The 24,564-nt window shown below is 41.8% G+C and overlaps 1 protein-coding gene across 7 annotated transcripts in view; it reads left to right on the top strand.

Moving 5' to 3' along the window:
• Positions 1 to 24,564, top strand: part of tnk2b (tyrosine kinase, non-receptor, 2b) — a 61,352-nt gene that overhangs the window by 33,130 nt on the left and 3,658 nt on the right. For 3 of the 7 annotated variants that reach the window (XM_021315639.2, XM_021315642.2, XM_036137969.1), the window contains 16 exons: positions 5,539 to 5,716; positions 7,618 to 7,682; positions 9,138 to 9,407; positions 9,532 to 9,684; positions 9,794 to 9,957; positions 10,156 to 10,275; positions 12,502 to 12,628; positions 12,733 to 12,879; positions 13,132 to 13,226; positions 13,332 to 13,526; positions 13,771 to 13,862; positions 15,445 to 15,567; positions 15,805 to 16,232; positions 17,280 to 18,440; positions 20,444 to 20,539; positions 23,409 to 23,539. In XM_021315639.2, coding sequence (XP_021171314.2) covers positions 5,539 to 5,716; positions 7,618 to 7,682; positions 9,138 to 9,407; positions 9,532 to 9,684; positions 9,794 to 9,957; positions 10,156 to 10,275; positions 12,502 to 12,628; positions 12,733 to 12,879; positions 13,132 to 13,226; positions 13,332 to 13,526; positions 13,771 to 13,862; positions 15,445 to 15,567; positions 15,805 to 16,232; positions 17,280 to 18,440; positions 20,444 to 20,539; positions 23,409 to 23,539 — 3,545 coding nt within the window. Of the gene's footprint in view, positions 1 to 109; positions 570 to 5,538; positions 5,717 to 7,617; positions 7,683 to 9,137; positions 9,408 to 9,531; positions 9,685 to 9,793; positions 9,958 to 10,155; positions 10,276 to 12,501; positions 12,629 to 12,732; positions 12,880 to 13,131; positions 13,227 to 13,331; positions 13,527 to 13,770; positions 13,863 to 15,444; positions 15,568 to 15,804; positions 16,233 to 17,279; positions 18,441 to 20,443; positions 20,540 to 23,408; positions 23,540 to 24,564 lie in introns of those variants that run through there. The other 4 variants (XM_021315641.2, XM_036137970.1, XM_021315645.2 and 1 more) reach the window with 4 other exon arrangements.

A 24,564-nucleotide genomic window follows, 5' to 3' on the forward strand; every position in this document is an offset into this window, starting at 1 on the left:
AGGGGAGGGGGAAGGAGGTCAACAAAAAGGAAGGACTGAAGGAAGGAGGAGTGTCTTATGTTTTTTTTTGAAGTTCTGCAAGTTTAAATAACTGGCTCATTACTGTCTGCACATGCAGGACAGGACAGAGGGCAGAGCTGGGAAGCTACTGATCCTTCAGCCTTTTTCTCTGATATAATCAGACATTTTCATTTCTGTTTTGCATGTGTGAATGATATAGCTCAATGCCTTTTTGACTCTTTGATGGAGCTGAAGCTATAAATGCTCATATGGGAACTGTCCTGCCATGGAATGTTACCGAGCTGCAGGAGGTTTTTCTCCCCCCCTCACAGGATGAGAGGTTCGGGGTACATCCGAAGACTGTCTGCCCATCCCAGACTTCCACCAGAGACTTGTCACATCAAACTGTGGCTTCATTGATGGTTTAAAGGACGAGCAGCAACCCACAACTATTTAAATCCATTCGCACTTTATTTTCCACTCTGACCCAGAAGAAGGAATCGGGCATGCGGCGCATCGACAAGCTGAAAAAAGTGTTCCCCTTCATGGCACACTTCCATGTGTATCGTGTAAGTGAGTTCTGCTGGGTTGTGCTCCTCTTTTTAGTGTGGTGCTGATGGTTGTAGCTATGGCCCGGATCATGTGGTGTAAGTAGAACACATGGATCATAATGGTGGTATGGTGAAGCCAGGGGGCTGTTGGTATAAAAGCTGAACTTGAGGGGCTCTCCTCTGGGAGGCTTGTTGTTGTTGCAGCAGCAGCAGGATATTACAGCAGAACATGGTGTGTGTGTGTGTGTGTGTGTGTGTGCGTGTGTGTGTGTGTGTGTGTGTGTGTGTGTGTGTGTGTGTGTGTGTGTGTGTGTGTCTCCACCGCCATGAGGAATGAGTTGAGCCAGAAATCATGTTGCTTTGCTGCTTCCAAATTCCCACTTTGCTCTTCCTTGCATTATACTTTTCTTTCATTAGCGTTACCACGCAGTTTTCTTTTAAGGTCGTGTTGTCTGTAGAATATAAAAAAATGGCTTTCTAACAATCTCTTGTTTGTTTTTTGAGGCAGAAAACAAAACTATTAAGAGACCCTCAGTTCTGGACTTCAGACCAGAGTATGGTTTCTCAGGGTCCTGCAACAAGTCACGCCTTAGGGTTGGAACATTGCAATCCTGCTGTCAGTCTCCCATCTCCAAAATATGTTCTTCCTCGGTAGGAAATAAAAATGACAAACACTTGAATATTATTCATTTAGATTAGGGCTGGGCAATACATTGATTTAATCTTTTAATTAAAATTTACAATTTTTTTTTTTTGGAAAATCGTGATTCTTATTTCTCCCAATGCATCCATTGGGCTTTCATGCAATGCTGAATATATGTTTAGGGAAATATCTTGTCAAAATATTGTAAAGAGGATTTATTTTACCATAGACAAGGTACTTTAATTTACTGAATTACTTTTTTTTAATAAGTTAGTTTGAAGTTCCACAAGTAGGGCTAGAAGATAATTCAATAACAATAAACTGTATATCCATCGATGGACGTATATCAATGATGGAGAAAAAAAGGTCAATAAAAAGTTCAGTAGAATAACACTTTTCCTTCCTTTAGCATTTTAGCCATGTAAGTTAATATTATAAGTCATTACCTCCTCCCAACTAATCACAAAGGCACACCCAGGAACACTCCGTCACCAAGCTGCACCCCATTCAAAGAGTTCAGAGAGCACGCGTTATTTCTCTTTTTTTAAAAACTTGTCGTTTTGGTAAAAAGTTGGTTGAATAAAGGGTTGTTTGTTTGTTCTGTATCTAAAAATAGGTCATTAAGCAACAGCATAAAATGGTCAGGGCTGCACTTAAAATAAATGTTTTGTATTTGCTGATAATTATCCATATCGATCAATATGAATTCTATTTTATCGATATGTTTTTTTTTTTCTATATCGTCCAGCCCAATCCACAAGTAAAGTGAAGCCTGTTCTTAGCTCATTTTGTAATACCACACTAGCAGCAAACATTTAGTTATATTTTCATTGTTTACAACGGCAGGGCCGCCATCTTGTTTTACAAGCATGTTTCACAGCTTGTATTTAATTGCACTTTGGATTCAGGTGAAATGAAGGCAAGTTTTTTTAATTTTAAATTTTTTTTTTTTGTAAAAAAAGGAGTAAAAATTGATTAATCTGATTTGTTATAATAAAATGGGAGATTTTATTTTTAAGCCATATTGCCCAGAACTAATTTAGTTTGAACATTTATCAAATAAGAGTGGATTGCTAACATTTCTCCTCTGATAGTAAAAATGTCATTTCGTGAACTGTCAAACTTTAGATCTTAGTAACTAAAAGCTCTTTTAGTGGATGTGTATCATTAAGGATTTTTTGACTAGTAATTTAAAATATAAGCAATACATTTCATTGTGGTTCTAGTAAATTGTCCACCAATGGACCTTAAAGCACAAAATCATTCTCCTGCTACATAAACTGATAGCTTTGCAGACCCATCGTAAAACTTGACCAGTGTCTAAGCTGTCCGGTAGCTATGCATAGCTGAGCATGACAGGAAGACCAGGAGCTGCAGCTGCTGGCATACTCTCTCTTTGACAGAGAATGTCATGCAAAGGTAGAAAAAGCACTTTAAGAAAAACCCAGAACTGCTAGATCAACAAAATGAAGTGGGCAGCCTAGAATTTAGCCTCGCAAGTTATTCACACAAAAATCAGCTGCAATTTTCCGAAAATATGCAGGCTTTATTGTTTAGTAGTGGTGCAGCTGAAATAAAATCAGACAGTTGGCACACAACAGGTAATGGGAGTTTAGTCACTGGAAGACTGAAATATGAATCATTTAAAAACACTTAGCTAGAATCCGATCTTATCCAAGGTTTAGGCATCCCTCACTCGCCCGTTGACACGGCGATGATTTTCCACCTTATTCTGACCCTTCATGCTTCAGCTATGACGCAGTCATGAAGTCGAGGTCCAAGAGGAAGACGGTCTGTGTCTTTGGCACCATCCTGAGAAATGACACCCACACGTTGACTGCCAGGGAGGAACAGGGGGAGAGCTGCACCACGGATCTGTATTTGGATCAGCCGTATCATTCTAGCTACTGATGGTGGTCCTGTTTACCAAAGGAATGCCTTCTTTAAAAATGTGCCAGGGTCAGCCAGGGGTTAGTTCAGGTGGTGTCTGGTCATATATCAGTAGAGATGGCTGGAGCTCTAGTCTATCCTGGGGTTTGCAAAAAGATGCCATCTGCCCAACTTTTATGAATGTGGTTTGGGAAAGAATATGTATCGGTACATCTGGCATAATCACGGTACAGTTAGCTGTTTTCAGCAGGTTCAACAGGCATCAAATATTCACGCAGATCACAAGAGCACTGACTGCAAAGGCACAATAGCAGGGCGTGAATACACTGTTTTTGGGAGTTCAACTTTATTACTGTGTGTGTGTGTGTGTGTCTGGGTGGGCGCAGGACTTGTTTTTGGTTCCTCATTCCACCAGTCGGTAAACAATGGGGGCCAACCTTTAGCTAAGCGCATGTGTAAGTTTGAGATGGCGCAGAGGAAGCTGTGACCCCTCTGACACTTATTCTGGATCTTATGACCTCACCTTAGTCGGCACAGGAAGAGCCACATTCACACTGCTCAATTTAGTCTTATTATTGCTTTGTGGTCCACATTGTTTTGTATCTTATCTGTTCTTTTTAGTGATACTAAATGTGCATTACTTACTGTCTGTTCTTGCCAGCGGGCTGAGTGTGATGGAAACACCCGGGCTGCTAGCTTACAACATTCTGAATCAATTTCTGATTGCTTAGGTTTGTACAATTTTGGCTTTTTTAAATACAGAATTTAGCAGACTCTGACTCCTCTTCCACTATAGTACAGTACATATGAACAGCATTAAAAGTCTTTTTTTAAGCCAGCCTTACTACTATGAGTTTTTAACTTGTAATGTGAGGAAAGGTGATGTCACACTGTGTATGAGAGGGAGAGCATTTGCTGTAAAATAGATTGATTAATTATTATTATTATTATTATTATTATTATTATTATTATTATTATTATTATTATTATTATTATTATTATTATTATTATTATTATTATTCTAAAACAAATAAAAAAACAATTATGTAGCTGATGCTTTAATTTGCCAGTAGTATCTTATTTCAGCAGTGTGCACAGTTGGCCCATTAGCATTACGAAAACAGCTATATTTTTCTTACTTGAACTTTGAGATTTCCAAAAGGCTGTCAGCATTTCCAAACCAAGCCTGGTCCCATGTAGAGAAAAAGTTGAAAGCACAGAAAGAAACAAAAGAATTTGGGTGTAAAACATTCAGTCTTCATGTTTCTGCTGAAAGGCGTGCTCTCTTCTCGCTCTCTCACAGCCACAGACATGGTGTAAAAACACATTTTACTTTTCAAGTAGCTTCTTAAATGTCGGAGCTTCCAACGTGTTAATTTTCCATTATAGGAGTAGAAATTGGGTTCATGTAGGAGTACCTATAAAGGTGTATATACTTCATTGTTCACCTGGAAAGCCAAATGGACTGAAGTAGTAGGAGTACAGACATCTGCATGAAGGGACACGCAAACTGCATTTCTTGAGGAAGCTTTGGTCCACTGTCTGCAGCTCTTCCAGAGGTCTGTTGTGCAGATTGTAATCTCTTAAACCAGTATGTGTTTTGCTAGCATCATGTTAGCCTGAGGCTTGGATGTTTTCCCACCTTTAGTTTATAGGTTTTCACACCAGTTATGTGTGAAAACACCCCTTAAAAGCCTAACAAGCTGACTATTCTGTTCTGGTGGCTGCGCTGAAGCCTCTGAAGGTGATTGTAAAGGGAGAGATGCTTCATATCCTGAAAAACATAATCAGCCATCACCATTCATAATCACCCTTTGATGAAAAGTCACGAGATTTAGAAAAACATCTGACTTGCCTTGAGGATTAATAGTGTTTTTGAATTTGAGTTTGAGGTAAATATCATTTATTTTTCATTAATGCTGATTAGTTCTTTCCTCAGTTAAAAACATCCACACTGAAGAGAGTTGTGTTGTTGTCAGTGCAACCTGGTGGCGCTTATAGGATAAAAAAATTTAACCAACTGGTCAACGGGCAATTTCTATTATCTAAACTTATTACAGAAGTATACCAAACCAGTGTTTTACCCTCTGAAATCATGTCGTGGATATGTTTAACTGCTGAAATCTTTTGATACAGTATTTACAGTTTTTCACCATGGTTGTCTCAAAGAAAACATGATGCTACAAATTCAAAAACCTACTCATGCCCCGACTTGAAACATGTATTTGGCTTCCAATGTGAAATGACCATGGAAGCTGAAGTGGGATTGTATTTCAGGCTGCTGTAAACAGTCACTGCAGAGGAAGCTCAGTTAGCCCAGTTCCTCCTGTTTCCTTACAGAAAAGAATGGTTGGCCTGTTTTTAGTGACTTTGTCTCGGGAAATGCGGCAACAGCTTTTGAGTCGGTACTGACTAATTTACAGCCAGTGTTATTTTTCTCCATTTGTCCTGCAGAGACTGGGCAGTAGCATGCAATGTGAGGAGGGAACAGAATGGCTGCTGGAGCTGCTGATGGAGGTGCAGCTGCAGCAGTACTTCAAGAGGATCCGAGATGACCTCAACGTCACACGCCTGTCACACTTCGACTACGTAAAGAATGAAGACTTGGAGAAAATTGGCATGGGTCGACCTGGTGAGGCAGAAGATCTGTGCACACGTCATTCCAGATTGAGTTGTGCTCATTGCGGATGTTTCTTTGCATTTATTTTCCATATTTCAGTGCTGACTATATGTATTGGCTTATAAAGCTTTTATGGATGTATAAAAAGCATGTGAATAAATGTTCACTTTTTTTTCAGTTGGTGCAGTATAATTTTGTCTGAAAACATTTTGAAACATGTAGAAAATCCAACTTTTGCTGCTGTTGGAGAGCTGCAGCAGAGTGACATCTTGAGATCAGTGTCTTGATGGCGATCATGAGACGCTATCTTAATGCTAACCAGCTGTTTGTGAAGGAAGCGTGAAAAAAGCCTCTTTTTGTCCTGTCATCACAAACGTAAACATGTGGAGTTTTCTAAACGCAAAGTGTTTCACTGGAACTGTGTGCTTTGGTCAGTGAGACCAAGATTAAGCTTTCCACCCCATGACCTCTTAAGTATGATGGGGTATATCTGATGGTGTGGCCTGTTTCTCATTCAGTAGTCCTGGAAAACCACAGCAACTGTGCAGAAGAATCAAAGACATGATCGAAGATCCATGTCTCTATGCTCACTCACTGAAATCTTGTAGGAAGAGACTTATATTAAAAAAGGGGGATTCCGCAACGTATTGACAGCAGGTGTGCCAAGAAATGAGCCAGGACCATATATACATTGCTTTTTATTGGATTAGATGCACAAAGTATTTGGACCCTGAAAGTAGGGCTGGGTGATGAAGCGAATTAATTGATTCATTCGAATTTGAATGAATGAATGAATCTTTATTGTCATTGTTTACAACGTTTTATGATTTCATTTTTGGAAAATCTGGATTTTATTTTGCAAATGTACTCATTGGGCTTCTATAAAGACAACAGTCTGCAATGCTCAACATGTTTTTAAAATATCGTAAAGACGAAACCTTTACTATAATACAAGGTACTTTAATTTACTCATTTACTTTTTTTTTTACACAAGGATAGCCGGTTCTTAGCTCATTGTGTTAAAATCACTAGCAGCAAACATTTAGTTATATTTTCATTGTTTACAATGGGGGGGCCGCCATCTTTCTTTTTACAAGCATGTTTCACCGCTTGCATTTAGTTGCACTTTGACTTCAGCTCAACTCCCGGATGAAATGGTTTAAATAAAAGCATGTTTTAAAAAATAGTTTATTTTTCTTTTTGTGAAACGAAAAGGGGGGTGGGGGGAAACAAATTGACTAATTGGATTTGGTATGATAAGATTTTATTTTTAAGCCGTATTGCCCAGCCCTACCTGAAAGTAACCTTAGACATAAAACAAAAAAAACCCACATCTGAAACATTCCCCAGCTACTTTCAATATATATATATATATTTTAAATTTGTATAGCCATGTCTTCCACTTGTGGGAAGTAGTGGCTTAGTCTCATCAGAGCTAAAGCCATCTCTCCCTCACCGACGTCCTTAATTTGATTTCCATGTCCCAGCTGATAATTACACAGTAGGAGGAGACAGTGTAGTGCCGAAGCCTTTGTCTGCAGTGTGTGCATGTGAAAGAGATCACAGCAATGATGTTCTAAATCCACTTACTGAAGCCCTCAGGGCCTCCCTTTACAGAGCTACTGCAGACTAATTAAGCCCACATCTTTTGCTCATATATGCTCTCACATCTCTCTTACCTTCCCAGCTCATCCCTCACAAATCTTTTATCTGCTCCTATTCTTTCCTGTCTTTGCTGCTCCTAGTCTGCCCGCTCTTTTAATCGTCTCATATAGCAAAGATGGGTCTTAAACGATTATATTTTTAATTGTTTTTGCATTATTCCGCAAGTTCACGTTGAGTTAGTGGAGATTAGCTACATTGTAAAATTATCTGCTACCGATTTACACCCATTTGCTTTATTATTGATTCAGGCCAGAGACGTCTGTGGGAGGCTGTGAAAAGGAGGAAGGCCAAGAGGAAAACCTGGATGAGCAAGGTGACAGACGGGAATCGTCACACACAAAAACACAATTCATTAACCTGGCTGACTGTACGCTCGGCTGTGTGCTCTGGATAAGAGGGGATGAGCACATCCGTTTTTTTTTTTTAGACCAGACAAGTCAAATCCCAGGAGGTGGAGACACAGACTGAGCCTGCTGTCGCTCAAAGCAGTTTCTCCTTTTAAGAGAAAGCATGTTTGCATGACTTATTCTTCAAGTTAAGGCAAATGGATTACCTAAAAGATAGACTCTGGAAGTCAAGAAGCTAAGTTAAATCCTCCAGGGAAACTGTGGTAAACAAAAAGCAGTGCTTGTTGGCAGTGTAGTCACAGGATCTATAATTACACCTGTCTGTTTCCGCCTCTGGCACCATCCACAGAGTCATCTGCTTCCTCAGCATGCTTTCTGAGCGTGTGTGTGCGCATGTGTGTGTGTATGTGTCTGTGTGTGCATGTGTACTCCCTTACCGCAGTCAGAATCTTATGAATGCCCAGCCTCCTATTTGAAACCAACTGACCACACCGGGACCACGGGGTGGTGGTGTTTTTAAAAAGGTCTGCAGCATTATGTCATGTCTGGTTGCGTTGCGAATGTAACGGCTAGCTACGGTTTATATCCAGACAGTTGTATATGTTTGGTACAGTGGGTCTATTCAAGCTTTGACGGTAACCATATTATCATAATGAGCTCATATAGATGACTTAAAACCACATGTCAGTGACATTGTGCTCTGAGAAAGGCACACACATTTTCATGCTGCTCAAACATGGACTCAAACTACAACTTTGATGCGTTTTGTTGCTATTTTATGCGAAAAATCGGGCACTTCTGCAGACCTACTAGGACATAGTTGTTCACCTGATTTGACACTAGAGCCACATTCACCTGAATCAAACTCACTAACACACACACACACACACATTTATGCACTGCTTCGCGGATCAGTCCCCTCACAGTTACAGGGAAGCCAGTCAGAGTTGTTAGGAAGATGGATGGTGCTACAGAGAAAACATACTGAAGCTGGTATAGACATTCCCCTAAAGACGTGTATGTGTAAACGTAAAAAAAGACCAGCTCTAGAAAGCACAGGATTGCCCAATACAACCACATTACACACCACACTTCAGTTATGTCTTTCCAAATTCCTTCCATTTTACCATGATGCACCAGTTTAGTCTATCACAAAAACCCCAACTTAATCCAGTTAATTCTGTGACTGTAATGTGACAAAAATGAGAAACATTCGAGAGGTATGAGTATTTAAGACTTATGTTATAGACAATCATTGTTGATTTGCTTGGTTCTTAGAAAGTACTGACTGCTGGATGCTGGTTTAAACTGTTTAACGACCTTCTGACATCTCATCGACACTCGGTGGATGCTCACAGGTTTACTGTCCGCTAGTCTGCAGAAAATAGTTTTCTTATCCAGCTCGTTCTCCTGTATTCCAGGTGTTCAGTGGGAAGCGGCCAGATGGAGAGTTCCCTCAGCAGGGCCAACTGGCCTCCTCGTTCCGCAAGCTGTCCCTAACGCCCCCCCTATGTCTGAGCGATGGAGTCCTGGACACTCAGTCAGACGGCAGCGGTGGTCCGCTCAACGGCCAGCAGCAGGCCCTGACCTGCCTCATCCCGGAGAAGGACCTGACGCTGTTTGAGAAGCTGGGGGACGGCTCATTTGGCGTCGTGAAGAGAGGGGAGTGGCTCACGCCTGTAGGGAAAGTGGTGAGAAGACATTTAGTCATTTATTATGCGTGTTGGGAATTACGTGAGCTATTTTTTCCTGTGAGAAATATAAAGAAAAGCAGTAAATGCGACTCTGTCTTTGGAAATCTCTCTGATCCTCCAGCTGAACGTGGCTGTAAAATGCCTGAAGACGGATGTCCTCAGTCAGCCCGACGCTCTGGAGGATTTCATCTGCGAGGTCAACGCCATGCACTCCTTGGACCACCAGAACCTCATCCGCCTCTACGGGGTGGTGCTCACGCACCCGATGAAGATGGTAGCGGGCGCAATCTCATTCAGGCAGCAATACTTTACAACAGAGAACAAATTGTGGTTGCTCCTCAGTACTCTTCGCTATCCTTCATCTCTCGGCGCGTGTTCCGCAGGTGACTGAGTTGGCTCCCCTGGGTTCTCTGCTGGATCGACTGCGATGTGTCCACCCTCAGGGCCCGGTGCTGATCCACACACTGTGTCAGTACGCCATTCAGGTAGCGAGCGGCATGGCCTACCTGGAGCAGAGGAGGTTCATCCACAGGGACCTGGCAGCGAGGTACAGCAATGCCAGGGTTGCAATTCATGTAAAGGAAAGTAAACAAAACAAAAAGTTAGGAATACTTAGGACTCTCTCTGGCAAGCAGAAGAAGTCATGAGTGTTACAGCTTCAGGCGTTACAACATCTGAGAGCGTGTTTCCTTTTTGTAAAACCAGCCAAAAACTGTTGCTTACACCCTCTTCTCTGTTTGTTCAGGAATATCTTGCTTGCCTCGGCTAACACAGTCAAGATCGGCGACTTTGGCCTGATGAGGGCGCTGCCGAACAACGATGAGCACTATGTCATGCAGGAGCATCGCAAGGTCCCCTTTGCATGGTAGGTGAAGGACAGCAACCTTTAAACTATTTAATGGGAGATGTCCAGTTTTTTATATGTAATATATGGTTTCTAGAAATTGCTGCTGCTTTCAGTTTCTCCAAAAAAAAACAAAAAAAAAAACAAGTTGATGATAATCTTTCACAGCAGCTGAGCTCATATGCACGTACATCTTAAAAACATTAGAATGTCATGTCTTCCAAAAGTTGGATATTTTCTCTCCCCTTTCAGAAAGTGAAACATGTATAGGTTCATTACACATAGAGTGAAATATTTCAAGCTTTTATTTTTTGTAATTTTGATAAATATGACATACAGATAATGACAATCCCTAATTAAGTCTCAAAAAATTAGGATATTGTTGAAACGTTATAACATATTCATAGAAAGTGGACAAGGAGTGAACCTTTTTGTTAATAATCTTATGTAATATTTTTAATTTTCTTAGACGCTGAATTATTTGTAGCCATAATCATCAGAAATTACAGGAAACTCCTTCACTTGATTGGAAACTCCCTCTAAGTGATCTGAGAAAGCGCGACCTGTCCGTGTTTTATGTTATTACCTTTTAAATCCACTCTGTGGCTACAACTATTTACCTCTACTGTTCAGCTGAGTTATGTTTGTTTAAAACATGAAAAACAAAAAATAAACTGGGATATTTACAAGAAAGATTGAAAATGTTCACACCTGTATTAAATCTATTTTATAGGAGTTTCACTTTCTTGAATGAGTGAACAAAAAATACTTTTTGAGCTGTACGTGACATAGCCATCAAAGGTTGATTTTGTGTCTGGTGAGCTATTACTGTATTAATTGCTTTGGATCATTATCCTGTTGAAAGACCCAACCATCACTCATTTTCAGTTTAACTTTCTTCAGGTATTTTAGTGTTCATGATGTCATGCTATGGGCTCATACCAATGTTCACAGGAGCATAAACAAGCCCTCGGCATCACAGATCCTCCACCCTACTGAGCAGTGGGTATGAGGCGCTTTTCTTGCTCCTTTGTGAAACACCAAACCTTCTTGGAGTGTTTGTTGCCTGTCTGCTCCATTTTAGCAGCGTCTTCCCAAGACAAAAGCTTCTCAGTAGAGTTTGAGAAAGTCCATGTTAACATTTGGGTGGGTAGAACAAAAAAGCTATTTTCAAGTACCTGATGGTTATCTTGGTGACCCACTTTTTCTTGCAGTTCTGAAACAGTGACCTTTACCATTTACCTCCCTGTGCTTGGTGGCAGATTAAAGGAACTATCCCTGATCCTGCACAAATTCGAACTGAGTGAGAACAGTTCAGTTGGAACTGTAAGCCCCACCCCCAACATTATTTCCCCCATGAAAAACCATCCTAGTCTCCTGCCAGTCGACATGCATGAGACTAAACATGCGCCTCAAGCTCGTGCACAATCCTCCAGAGGAAACCAGGCCTCATCGAGGGACTTTTCTATATTCTCTTTGACATAAATAGCTGTGTCTGGGGTAAATTCTATTTTCTTACGTGAATGGTCAGCACTTACACACAGGCTGTTTAGCTGCGTTTGCAGTGACAGGCAGTGGAGGTATCGCTAACCCTGTCATGTCTGCCGCTGCAGGAGCTGCTGCTTAGCAAAGTCTTTTCTGCCAATGGCACAACGAGGAGCGCAAAGTCGTCCTGGGTGGCCCCCAGTTCGCTGCTTATTCCTACAAAAAAAAAGCCAGGACTCGATTATTGTGCAATCAATTAGTTCATTGTTATTATCAAATTGCATCTTTGAACTCATAATACATTGCGTAGAAAGCATTCTTTCTTCCCCAGACTAAAATAAATTCAGGTACAGCTACTTTAAATATGGGTCGTCATCCAGTGGAGTGGCCCTGGCTGAAACAAATGGGCTTTTGTGTCACGTCATATTTATACCCCAAGAAAACGGAAAACCATGGATCACCAAGAGGTTCCTCCAAACTTGAATCAACTCGCAGAAGAAAACGTTTAAAAATTCTTCAGTTTGATTTATCTTCAAGACATTGTTTAGGGCACCAGTAAGTGTGCCACTGGCGATCTGGTTAAAAGCACACATTTCTTCATGCAGGATGTTTTACCTACTAAATAATTGCTTTTAAATTGGAGGTTCGATTTTCTGAATTGTCGGTGTAGGGATTATGCCACAACAATCAAATCGGAAAAGATTCTATTACTGTGTTCACAGCTGACAGTGGCTTCACAGCTTGCCGCCTGTCCCGTTGCAGGTGTGCTCCAGAGAGCCTGAAGACGAGAACGTTCTCCCACGCCACGGACACATGGATGTTCGGAGTCACTCTCTGGGAGATGTTCACACAGGGCCAGGAGCCATGGCTGGGCCTGAACGGCAGCCAGGTACGAGCTTAAACAACAACCCTCGCCTCTGTTAAGTATGTCGAAGTCAATGGACTCATTTTTACTGTCCTCTTGTCTTTGTCTTTTTGGTGAATTACAAAAAGATTCTCCATAAGATTGATAAAGAGGGTGAAAGGCTGCCAAAGCCAGAGGACTGTCCCCAGGACATCTATAATGTGGTGCTGCAGTGTTGGGCTCAGAAACCGGGGGACAGACCCACTTTTGTCGCCCTGCGCTCGTTCCTGCTTGAGGTAAGATGTCACAGCCAGCGTTAAGACACATGTGGCCCCTCTGGGCTTCATTACTGTCCCTCTGAAGAGGCAGAGGTCTTGAACGTATACTTGATGCTGATCTCGACACCTTTTAAACTAGAGGCCTGACCAATTCCCGTTAGCTCAAGTGAACCATGAGCTCCATCTAGTGGTTATGGCGTGTACACCAACACAACAAGTTCTCCTAAGACTGTTTTTTTTTTTATGTGTGTGTGTCTCTCTCTCTTTCAGACCATGCCCACTGACATGTGCGCCCTACAGGACTTCGATGAGGTCGACAAACTTCACATCAAAGTCAATGATGTCATCACCATCATAGAGGGAAGGTGGGTAAGGGTGATCTGGACTTGGGGGAGAGTTTAGTTTGATCTGTGGCCCTGGAAAGGTGTGCGGACTTGTTGGCAGTCCCCTAACTCGTTCACACCTTTCAGGGCTGAGCATTACTGGTGGCGAGGACAAAACAAGCGGACCCTCAAGGTGGGGCAGTTCCCCAGGAACGTGGTGACGTCTGTGGCGGGGCTGTCGGCGCACGACATCAGCAGGCCGCTGGAGAACAGCTTCATCCACACAGGTCACGGAGACACAAACCCTCATCGCTGCTGGGGCTTCCCAGACAAGATTGATGAGTAAGAAGTAGCTTTGATCTTAAATGAATTCCTTTTGTGAAGTGAAACATTTCCGAATGTCCCATTGTTTCAAATGTGGTGGTGGTGGGTGTGGGGGGGGGTCTTTTTATTTATTTTATTTTTGTATCATTTCTAACCAGCAGATGGCACTCCTATCTTAGAAAAAAAAAATAATCCACCTGCTTATTGTAACTAAATCACAATACAAACATTCATTCTAGCTCTGTCCTTCTCTTTCTTTCAGCTTATACCTCGGGAATCCAATGGATCCTCCTGATGTTCTGGGGTTGGACCACAGTGCTGTTCGGCCCACTCAGCTACCAGGAAGAACAAAAAGTGGGTTAAAGTCAATTAAATATAGATATGGTAACTAATAGCAGTTTTCTGTGTCTTTCATGGAATAATTGCATTGAATTGTCACTACAAAATGAGAAGTACCAGCAATATTTTTTTCTGATCTATTTTTTTTTTCTTGTCATTTGGTTTTAAACATTTTCCACAAATATCAACATCCCATAGAATAACATGCATCCATCCTCCTTTTGTAAAATAAAAAAAATAAAAAAAATAAAAATATTTTAAAATGTAAAAGAACACATATAATAACGGTTCTTTTGAAAATGACAACAAATTTCCTATAGTAGATATTTATCAGAAATTATAAATTGTCTTTTTCAAACAGTCATGAAAAAGTTGTGGTTCTAAATGCCTTTTATTTAGGTGTACCGGGGACAAAAGTGACTCTTTGAATTCTAAAGATCCTAAATTAGTTAGATGGCCATGTTTTGGCTGGTTTGCTGCTGCGCCATAACCCAACTCTTGCCAGATGGATTTCATTCCACAGAGCTCCACACATCCATCTGGAATCACTGCCATTGGGAGGGATTTCAATACCATATAAGACAACAATGGCGGCTCGCAGTGAGGAAGCAAGCGGTAACATTGATGCTGTTATTTCATCGGTGTTGTCCAAGCTACCGAATATTAATTCTTGAAAAGAACACCAGAGAACGGCTTTGAAGGCTTTTGTTAGTGGAAACGATGCTTTCGCCCTTCTCCCGACAGGGTTTGGCGAGAGCTTGATCTTCCCTAACGTCAGTGTCACGGGTTGGTTTCGATGCGAGTTGTTGATGTAGCTCGTCAGTAAAGACGACGGACAAGTGGTTTATCCAATCATATGCAAGGATTTTTAATAAGGCCCCTCCAATGGTGCAATCCCAGATGGATGTGTGGAGCTCTGCGGGACGAAATCTATCAGGCGAGAGTCGGGTTAGATGTGCCATGACCTTTCTATTTTCTGATAACAATTGAACGGCGCTTTTATATGTCAAATGCCCAGGATGTACATTTTATAATTTTATAAGCTAACCCTGCTTTAAACTCTACAGCTCTCTCCCTGAACTATCTGCCGTGTTCCTCGGTCTCCCATGATGCTGGTTGTTCTCTAACAAACCTCTGAGGTCGTCTCAAAACAGTTGTAAATGACCTGAAATGACATTTCAAACGAGTGACTTGTGTTTACTAATTAAGGGACTTCTGAAGCCACTTGTTTGCACTGGATTTTATTGAAGCGCATCAGAGTTCAGGGGTCTGAATGCATCTGCTTGGCCTTTAAAATGGTTTTCCTTCCGCTTAACAATTATGTCCCCCCTTGTGTTGGCGTGTCATGTAATATCCCTATGAAATAGGATATGTTCCAAAGCACTGCTCCAATATTAGAATGTCATGTCAAACCCTAACTTTTTGTATTAAATTACGTTTTCTCAAGCCAAATATGTTCTGCTTGCTTTCATCTGACAAAAAAAAAAAAAATTCCTCGGTGACCTTTGCTTTTTTTTTTTTAATCTGTTCTCACAGCTGCTACTATTCTCTCTTCCCTCTTTGTTTCCTCTTTGCTGCTCTGTTTTTATTTTTGCAGGGGAGCCTCCCCCCCGCCCCCCTCAGCCAGCAGTGTTAATCAAGAGTAAGTCTGGTCTCTCTCAGCAGCTTCTCACCCACTGTTCCTGTCTTCTCTGTTCCTTCTTTGCTCCCTTCTTCAAAGGTACATTTCCCTGTTTTTTTTTCTCCGCATCTTTCCTTTGCCGTGTTTGCTGTGCTTCTGTCCCCTAATAGTTTTTTTCTTTCTTAAAAATCATTCTTCATCTATCTCTCCGTCTGTCGGCTTTCTTGCTGTGCTTTAAGTGAACGGTTTTCCTGTTTGTCTCCAGGTGGCCTTCACCTTATTAATCCTGAAACATTGTGCATTACAGTAACGACGGGTTTCTGTTTTTATCTCCAGAACCCTGCTATGACCCAGTAACTGAAGATGAGGATTCCACCTCTGCGGCACTGAGGAGATTATCTATAAGGAAAACTGGTTCGCTCAAAGGTCTCAAGCTGAAACCTGCTGCGTGGGTCTCTTCAAACAAGCAGAGTGCCAGGACCCTGAGCTCAGGCCTCACTCCAAGCGGTGATGTGTCCCTCATCGACTTCGGGGAGGATTTCCCACCCGCACCCTCCCCTTCCCCGGTGCTTGAAAACCAAAATCTTCTTTTAGCAAAGCTGGGGCTGCAAGCAGGCAACATTTTGGACAAGACCCCGCCTCAAAGTCCGTCTAAGTGGCTGCCACGGCCCCTTCACCCCACGCCGGTGGTAGACTGGGACGCCCGGCCACTACCGCCACCCCCCGCCTACGACGACGTAGCCCAAGATGAAGACGACATGGAGGTACGGTAAAAGCTAAGGCAAAGAAAGAAAGTACTCCTAACCTTTTTAAGGACAGTCTCCAGATGTACTCTCAGAATAAAAACACAGCTGCCTAAAAAGTATGGATATCAGTGCAGGACTTCACAAAAAAAAAAAAAAATCATTCAAGAATCGTGCAGATCAGCTGACATTAGTGAATGCTATGGCAGATGAGGAGTTTTGACTGATTTTCTTTTTGGGTTCTGCAGTATGAGTAAAAGTTTTAGTTGCCAGGAGTTCAACTCAACATTTATGAGCCACGGTTTCAGCCAAAACCATGATAGTACTGGGGATGTAGAAGCTAAAGCTAATAATTGTGATGGCAGTGATCATCTGCAGAACTTTAGTTTCCATTCCTGTCGAGTCGGATTGGTTTCTGACTGTGTATTTGCCACTTGTAAAGCGAGTATATTTCATATTCTGTTTGTGTCTTAAATTGTGGCGGTATTTGCCATCCCAGTGCCGGTGTCTGCAGCTTGAGCTCGCACCACCTTTGCTTACCTGAAGAAGCCATAGGATCCCCCTACTTCCTCCCTCTTGTGTGAACTGGATTGATGGCGACAGTACAACCTCTACTTGAGCTGCATGCGTAGTTGAACTAACTTGTAGAACTGGGCTCATTATTACCTACCGTCATTCAGATGGGAAAAGCTCACTGTTTTTAAACTGTTAGCTTTCCAGTCTGCCCTGGATTGCATGTGTTTCATCGTTGCTACACTTATTCTGAAACCCTTGGATAGTTTTCACTTGCAATACAAACACTTTGCTTCAACCGTACAGAATACAAGTCAAACCCTTTTGGATTAAAATCATATGGATGCACTTAAAAGAAAGCCACCTTTGATGTCACCAGAGGGATGATTGCATGGAACCTTGTTTTTGAGAGGCTAGATTCGGTCTTGATTGTATTGAATTAGCAAAACAAATCGGAACACCAAGAAGACATATGCTATATATGCCAAAATATATCTAATGTAAGTTTGACCGATAAGACAGAAAGTGTAACTTGAACCTTGTTTCTCCTCAAAGGTGAGCTCCATCAACAGCTCGGAGCAGCAGCTTGAATACGAGGAGACTGCAGTCCACGGTGTAGACGGCGCTCGCTCCTCAGGACAGAACACGGAAAGTGACGCGCTCAGCTTGAAGAGTCCAGAACGACCGGTTATGGACGACAACCTCTTCCTTCCCAGCAAGCACAGCCATGCTGCATCCCCATCCTTCTCCCAATCTGCGGAGATCTTCCAAGAACTCCAGCAGGAGTGCATGAGGAAACTCAAAGTCCCGACAGGTGGTGTGTGTCAGCTGGCCCAGATTTCTGCCTTGTTTCCTCAGACTACTCAGAACTCCCAGGAAGGCCATCAAAGTTTCTCTACAACTGAGGACAAACCTCAGATCCCTCCACGCGTTCCAATCCCCCCTCGCCCAATTAAGAAGGGCGACTACACATCTGCTCGCTGGTCGAGGGACCTGTCTGTTTCTCCGCTGCCAGCGGACCTCGCGCAGGGTGTTTCGGGCACAGGCCTGGATCGTCCACCTCAGATCCCACCCAGGGAGCCTTTGTCACAGCCCAGCTCCCGGACACCCAGCCCCAACTGTGTGGCAGTGGGCTCCCTGCCGCAGAGGATCTGCTCCGTTAGCCCTTCCTCCTGCCCCTCTGCGCACACGAACAGCTCCTACCTCTCCACCTCTCCAGGTAAACTCATGCCCACCACACACAGCTTCGCCTCAGACCCCAAATATGCCGCCCCCAAAGTGATCCAAGCCCAGGGTAAGGACAATGCCAGCAGAGGACCCTGCATCCTGCCCATCGTCCGTGACGGGCAGAAAGTCAGCAACACGCACTATTACCTCCTGCCAGAGAGGCCGCCGTACCTCGACCGCTTCGAGCGCTTCTTCAGAGAGAGCGAGACTGTCCCCAGCACAGGGGCCTGTCCCCGGCAGGCCAACATGGCCACTGTGAGACCGATGGTGGTCAACACCCAGACAGTTCAGGGACAGGGGCTCGTCCAGCCGGCTGAGCTGAAGGCTAATCTCTTCGGCAATAACGGCAGTGTGAGCGCACCGCTATCAGGGATGAAGACATCAGTTAGTCTCCCCCGCGTGTGTTCAGACGGGTTGACAGGTCCGACGGTCAATTCTTTCTGCAGCCGGATGGAAGACGGAGGGAACTCTCCCGACAGAGTCCAAAGGGTATGCTCGAATAATAAGCTCCCGTTTTACCATCTTTTTTTCCCCAGTGCATGATGCAAAGATAATGTTACCCATTTCATCCATTTTTTTTTTTGTTCTTCCTGCGCTTCCCTGTGATTGATGAGGTGCTCCTGCACTGGGAGTTTTTTTTTTTGTGCTTTTTATAGCGGTCCTTATGTTCAGATTAATGTTCCTTTGATTAATTGTTGTAAAGCCTGTCAAAGGTGCTGACCTCAACCAGATAACAATTTGTTCCTTTTTTTGCTTATCGATAGTTTAGAACATTTGGCTCTGGTCACACATGATAGGAAATATTAGTCAAGTTTTCTGTTGCGTTGGTTAAATGGGTTTATTTATATATTTTCTGGAGTGATCTTGTTCTGTAAAAAAAAAAAAAAGTTTCCATGCAAGTTTTATATTCTGCGATGTAAAGAGAAACTGGACAGTTTGCGTTTTAAGTCAAAATGAGCTCTTTTCCTATTCAGATCTGTAGCCATTAACGTAACTTCCTGTCGGGTTGTCCTCCTTTGCTGTAAGTTCAGGTTCAGGTTCAGGTGATTAATAACCAAATAATGATTAACAGCATTAACTTAACATCTCATTTTCTTAGGCACGAACTGGTATGACACTCATATGGTATAAAAGTTTGTTGTACAAGATCAAAGCATTAAGAAAAAATTGTTTGGTGTGATCTAATTACTGTAATGTATGACACTGGTAATTACTTCTACTGCTGCAAAATTGATCAAACATTGATTAATGCTACTGACATTTATTCATTGTCACATTTGATACAAACATTTTGTTGAATATTATACCGGTTTTGACCCTGGTAGCAGACCTGGGTTGGTGTACTGTAAAAATTGGGGTCTAAAATTAAGATAGAAATGTTAAATCTATGGTAAAACGGTACTTAAAAGTGAAATTATTTGTCCATACAACAAGATAATTTCTCCTGACACAATTTCTTGATTTAAGATTGTAGTGTAAAGTTGAACACTTAAAATATTATTATTAATATTCTAACACTTCTAAAGCTAAGGCTTTTTATCTTGGTAAGAAGCAGTTTGAGTGTATACGTGTAAAATCAAGGTTTAAAAAGGAACAGTTTCTAAAGTGATGTCTCACCGTTGCAACAATTTATAGTTCTTTTTAGAGAGATGAGAGAAAAAGTCCCAGAGCGACTTGAGTTTTTTCCAGTTTTTTGCGCTCCTTTTAGTTTTGTCGTAATAATTTCTAGTGGAAATTTAAATCCAGTCATTTCAAAGTTTTCTATACTTTGATATTAGTAACCATTCCAGACATGCAAGTCTTCTATTTTTATTTTATTTTTTCTATTTCGTGTTTGAAGAGGCGCATTGATTTGTCCTCTGAGTTGGTTTTAATAGACGAATAACCACAAATTGATTTGATTTATTTTGGAGGCCGTTTGAAACACTGAAAGCTCTCCATTGATCTGACAGATACGGAGATCTTTGGCCAAACTACACGACCAGTGCTGTGAGATTCTAGCACCATATACAAACTGCATAGCAGAGTGGATCAATGGGAGACACAGACATGCACTAGGTAGTTAACTGATGGATTTTGTTTGTTTTTTGCGGTGCTGGTCATGTGTGGAATTAATGCAAAAAATTAATCCTGCTTCCCAAAAAAGAGCAACATCAGTGTTATTTCTTTGAAGTTAGGTTTAGTTGGATTGAGATGAAATAAGAATTCAGGCCGACGTTGTTTAGTTTATTAGGGAGTGTGGGACTGCTGTCTGATCAATGGAGATGCTCAAAGCTCAGCGTTCAGCAAATGAAGGTAAAAGCCAGTCAGTTGGTGGTAATAACATTTGTGCAAAATATCGACTCTATGGCAATACAGAAGATTTCATCGCGTACTCTAGGGGTGCGCTTCTGGTGTTTTACACAAAACTAGTTTGCAGAAGTCAGACCGCAGAGTGTGAGCTGCAGGTGGAGACTTCAGACTGTTGTCAAACTTCTGCTGTGCCATTTCAGGTGCAGGAGGCCGTTCACGGTGTGACGATAGCAGAGTGTCAAACCGCCCTCAAGAACAACAACTGGGATGTCCTGAAAGCTGTGAATTATCTGAAGGTGAGAGCACTACAGGCCGCGGATTACGACGCAAATATTACCTGCACTTTAACAAAGATTCACTGTCACTTGCCTGTTGCTTGATTTTTATTTATATATTTTTTTCATATTGTTTAAGTCTGGTCGGTCCAGTCCAATTACAGACCAGCATGAAGTTACATAGAAGCCGGAAGTTTAAGAACACACTCATCTGTTTGTTGCATGTGTATCTATTTTGAACAATCTAAAGTAAGACATGATTTATGAGTTAATGTGATAACTACATTTTATTTTAATATTTAAGTTCTGTATGTTTTTCCCTGCAATCTTGATTTGGTTGGTGTCCTAGCGCCCCCTATTAACAAGCCGTCGCTGTCAGTAAGCATTGGGTTACATAAACGGTACTAGAGCAGTGGTTCCCAACCCTGGTCCTCAGGGACATTTCCAAATCCAGCTTGATGTATGACGGGTTGAAAGCACAACGGGATGAAACAGCATCTTTCCTGTAATGTGTTCATCTTATCTTATTATCTGCTGAAACTCTCCCACCCCATTCACCCTACCCAGCCCCTACCCAAATGTACTAGATATTTTAATTAGTAATAACATCCACTTTGAAGACTGTTGTCACTGTATCCTGATAACGTTACATACGACGTCCTCACTGATCGGAAAGGGGCCGATCAAACTGGAAATCGGATGATTCTGGTCAGCAGCCACTTGATTGAGTTGTTACAACGCTTATCTAGCACAAGGTCTAAAATGCCAAAAACACTGTGAAATGTTAATAGACAAGATAATGATCCAGTTGAGTAAAAGGTAGAGTTCAAATGTAGTTTAGGTTTCCCTTTGCTTTCATCTGTTAAGAATTAGTTTTTTACCTTTTTAAATCCAGTTGGGAAAGAATTGGAGTCGATTCAACTCGTTAGCCTTTTTTCTTTTGCCCCTCTTTGAGTTTCTGTTTTTCTTGGTGCTGTTGCACAGTTAATCATTTATTGATCTCTGCTTTCCTTTGGGCAATATTTCCAACTTTCCCCATGCTAGTAATGAGGGGGGCAGGTCAAGACATGTCCATGGATATGATTGGTTGTGTGGGTGCGTTCTTGTTTTTGCAGCTGAGCGAGAACATTTATAGGTAATTTTACTAGTAAAGTGAGGACTTTGATGTAAAGTGAGGACCAAAAAAGGTCCTCACTTTTTTTTCTAGGCTACAGTATAGATTTAGGACTAAGGTGTCAATTAGGTTTAGGTTTGGTATAAATGATAAAGGTCAGGTTTAGGCCATAGAAAGGGTTGAAGATGAATGGAAGTCTATGGAAGTCAAAGCACGGTCCTCACTATGTACAGTAAACAAGGTTGTGTGTGCAAACTGTTTGTGTTTATCACCAGCAGAGTAAAGGTGCCTAATGGACCATTCGAGCAGAGAACAGTACCACAGTAACATAAAACACTTTGATAGCTTGCTAAGGAAGACGCTGACCATTAAGTTAGAATCCATAACTTTCTTAGAACAGCTGTCTTCCTCTGGGAAAAGATTTGATCATCAGCAACATTGTGATGAAATTTTACTTCTTTTCACACAAATATTGTGTCAATGCAAAATTGAATAGGTCTCAGCCAAGACTCGGTGTTTCTAGAAGAAAAGGGTTTGTTACATTCTGGATGATCTCACAGAAAACCAAATGTCAATAGAAAGTAACAATAACAAAGTGTGTGTGCGCGTTTGTTTGTGTGTGTACTTGTTTATGTTGCCAATGAAGGATTTTATCTCATAAAATCTCTTACCGTCCCAAGATTAATTGGGTTCATGGGTGCCAAAGCCTTATCCTGAGGAGGCGGACCCCCTTTTTAGGGTTAGGGTTTGCGCTGTAGTGTGCATGAAGTCAAGAATGGGGTGTTTGGGTTAGGCACAAATGGAGTTACTAAAATGAATGGAGGTCAATACAATGTTTAGATTAAGGTTAGAAGTATACACCTGTCTATGTGCATTAGCTTTTTTTCCCTGCTTACTGTAATTTAATGAAAGGATGAGAGGAAATCTTTAGAGACCACCTGATGAAAAAGCTGCGGTGGGACTTGTAAGAGACCTCTTCATAAATTAATGTCTGCAAACCTTAATGAACTGAAGTAATGTTATCAATCTCTTGTGTCCCTGTGGTGGAAAATTAGCCTTTCTCTTCTCTCTAATTCATGCAGGAAATAACTACATCAGGTTATTGCTGCGACTAAACCTGGTTTTACATGCTATTGAATCATCTGGCTTTCTCTGGTGACTATTAAAAGTCATGGAAACTGTATAAAAAGCCACACAGCCTTTTTTTTCTTCATTGTCTGATATCAAAATTATTTTGAAATTCCAGAAAAGTTTTTAATAACTCAAATGTTAAAAGATTTACATTTACATGTGATTACTATGACTTTTAAATAGTTTTGGAAAACCCAAATAGTGAAAGTACTTCAGAAGAGTGAGTTAAACAGGGGCACGCCTGTGTATGTATTTATAACACCTCAAAAACATTTAATTATTTTGTGAAATCATAAAAGACAATCATTGATATCATGCACTGATGTCTCAAAATGGATAGTGTACCTCCACACGTATGTTTCATCCTTGAATACAAGGCGCTTGAAGACATCATGTTCATTCTTTCAAACAATTAAATTGTAATAATCATGATTTACTTGTACATTGATCAGTGTACAATTATGTCCCCGTAATTATGTCATTATTGGGCCTAGCAGGGAAATGTTTGAAATGCTTTATTCTCAATTCACGAGTGCTCAGATTTATTCTCTTTACAGAAGACTAAGCTGGCAGAAGAGCTGAATTAGTCCACTGTCTCTGTGTTTTGCTCAAAGATGGCTCGATGTGTGATGTGCCTTTCTGCAGGTGGAGCAGTTGTTCTGTTTGGGTCTGAGGAGCCGGTCCGAGTGCGTCAAACTGCTGGAAATGTGCGACTGGAACCTAGAGGAGGCCAGCACTCAGATATTGGCAGATTATGGATCCACAACAAGATCAAGGTGCTCTTTTCAAAAGCATTTTTCTAAACCAGAACTTTAGGTGGAAAACCCCATGAACTTTGCTTTATAGCTCAAGTCGCACATGAGCATCCAATCTAGATTGTCTAATCTGCATACATGTGCAACTGTCACATCAATGCCATTTTTAAGATTTATTCATTGTTTCTGGAAATTGAAGTCAGTCACTTTTGACCCAGTTCTTCCTGCTGACACAAGCCATACCTGTTTTAGGAAAATGTATTATTGAAATGTACCTCTTAGCTGAGCTGCTGGAGGTTCTCTTTGTGTACTCTAGCTGCAAGCTTTCTGTACTTGCTCCATCTACGGCGCATTGTCAGGCAGCACCATGATGCAATGTTTCTGGGGCTCTGGTAATGAGGCTGAAGCTCAGATCTGGCTGCCGCACAGACAACATTCTGTCCTGTTACTGTAAAGAACAATTAAAATAGTTTTTTGTTGTCGTTTTAACAAATGTTTTGGTCTAAATGATGCCTTGAACAGCCCCGTTTTAGCTGCACTGTGATGAGTGTGTTTCATATTTGGGCAGCAGTGAATTGTTGCCGCAGATCCAGTGTAGACTGGAGGATGTGGCCGTTACTAAACTCACTCATCATTGGTCTCATTGGGTTGAAACAACTGGGCCAATTACAGTGATGCATGATGACAGCCGCCGCACACGGTGCGAGACCTCTGCTGTGCCCCGACTCGTCGTCTGAACGGAGCAGAGCAGAGCAGCACAGCTCGCAGAGGCATACAGGGCGGCTTAGTTTCTGCTCAACTTGCCTACAGTGTCTTCCAAAAGTATTCACACCCCTTTAACCTTTTCCACATAAAGTTATGTCACAACCACAGGCTACGTAGAGTAATGAAGTATAACTGTGAAGTGGAAGATCTGGCTGTATGTTTGGGGTCAGTTCTTCTGTCGGAAGGTCAACCTCTGTCCCAGTCTTACGTGGTTGCAGCCTCCAATGATGTTTTCTTCCAGCACTGCCATGTATTTAGCGCCATCCATCTTCTTGTCAACT

This window comes from Fundulus heteroclitus, chromosome 6 (assembly GCF_011125445.2).
Source record: "Fundulus heteroclitus isolate FHET01 chromosome 6, MU-UCD_Fhet_4.1, whole genome shotgun sequence".
Taxonomy (NCBI): domain Eukaryota; kingdom Metazoa; phylum Chordata; class Actinopteri; order Cyprinodontiformes; family Fundulidae; genus Fundulus; species Fundulus heteroclitus.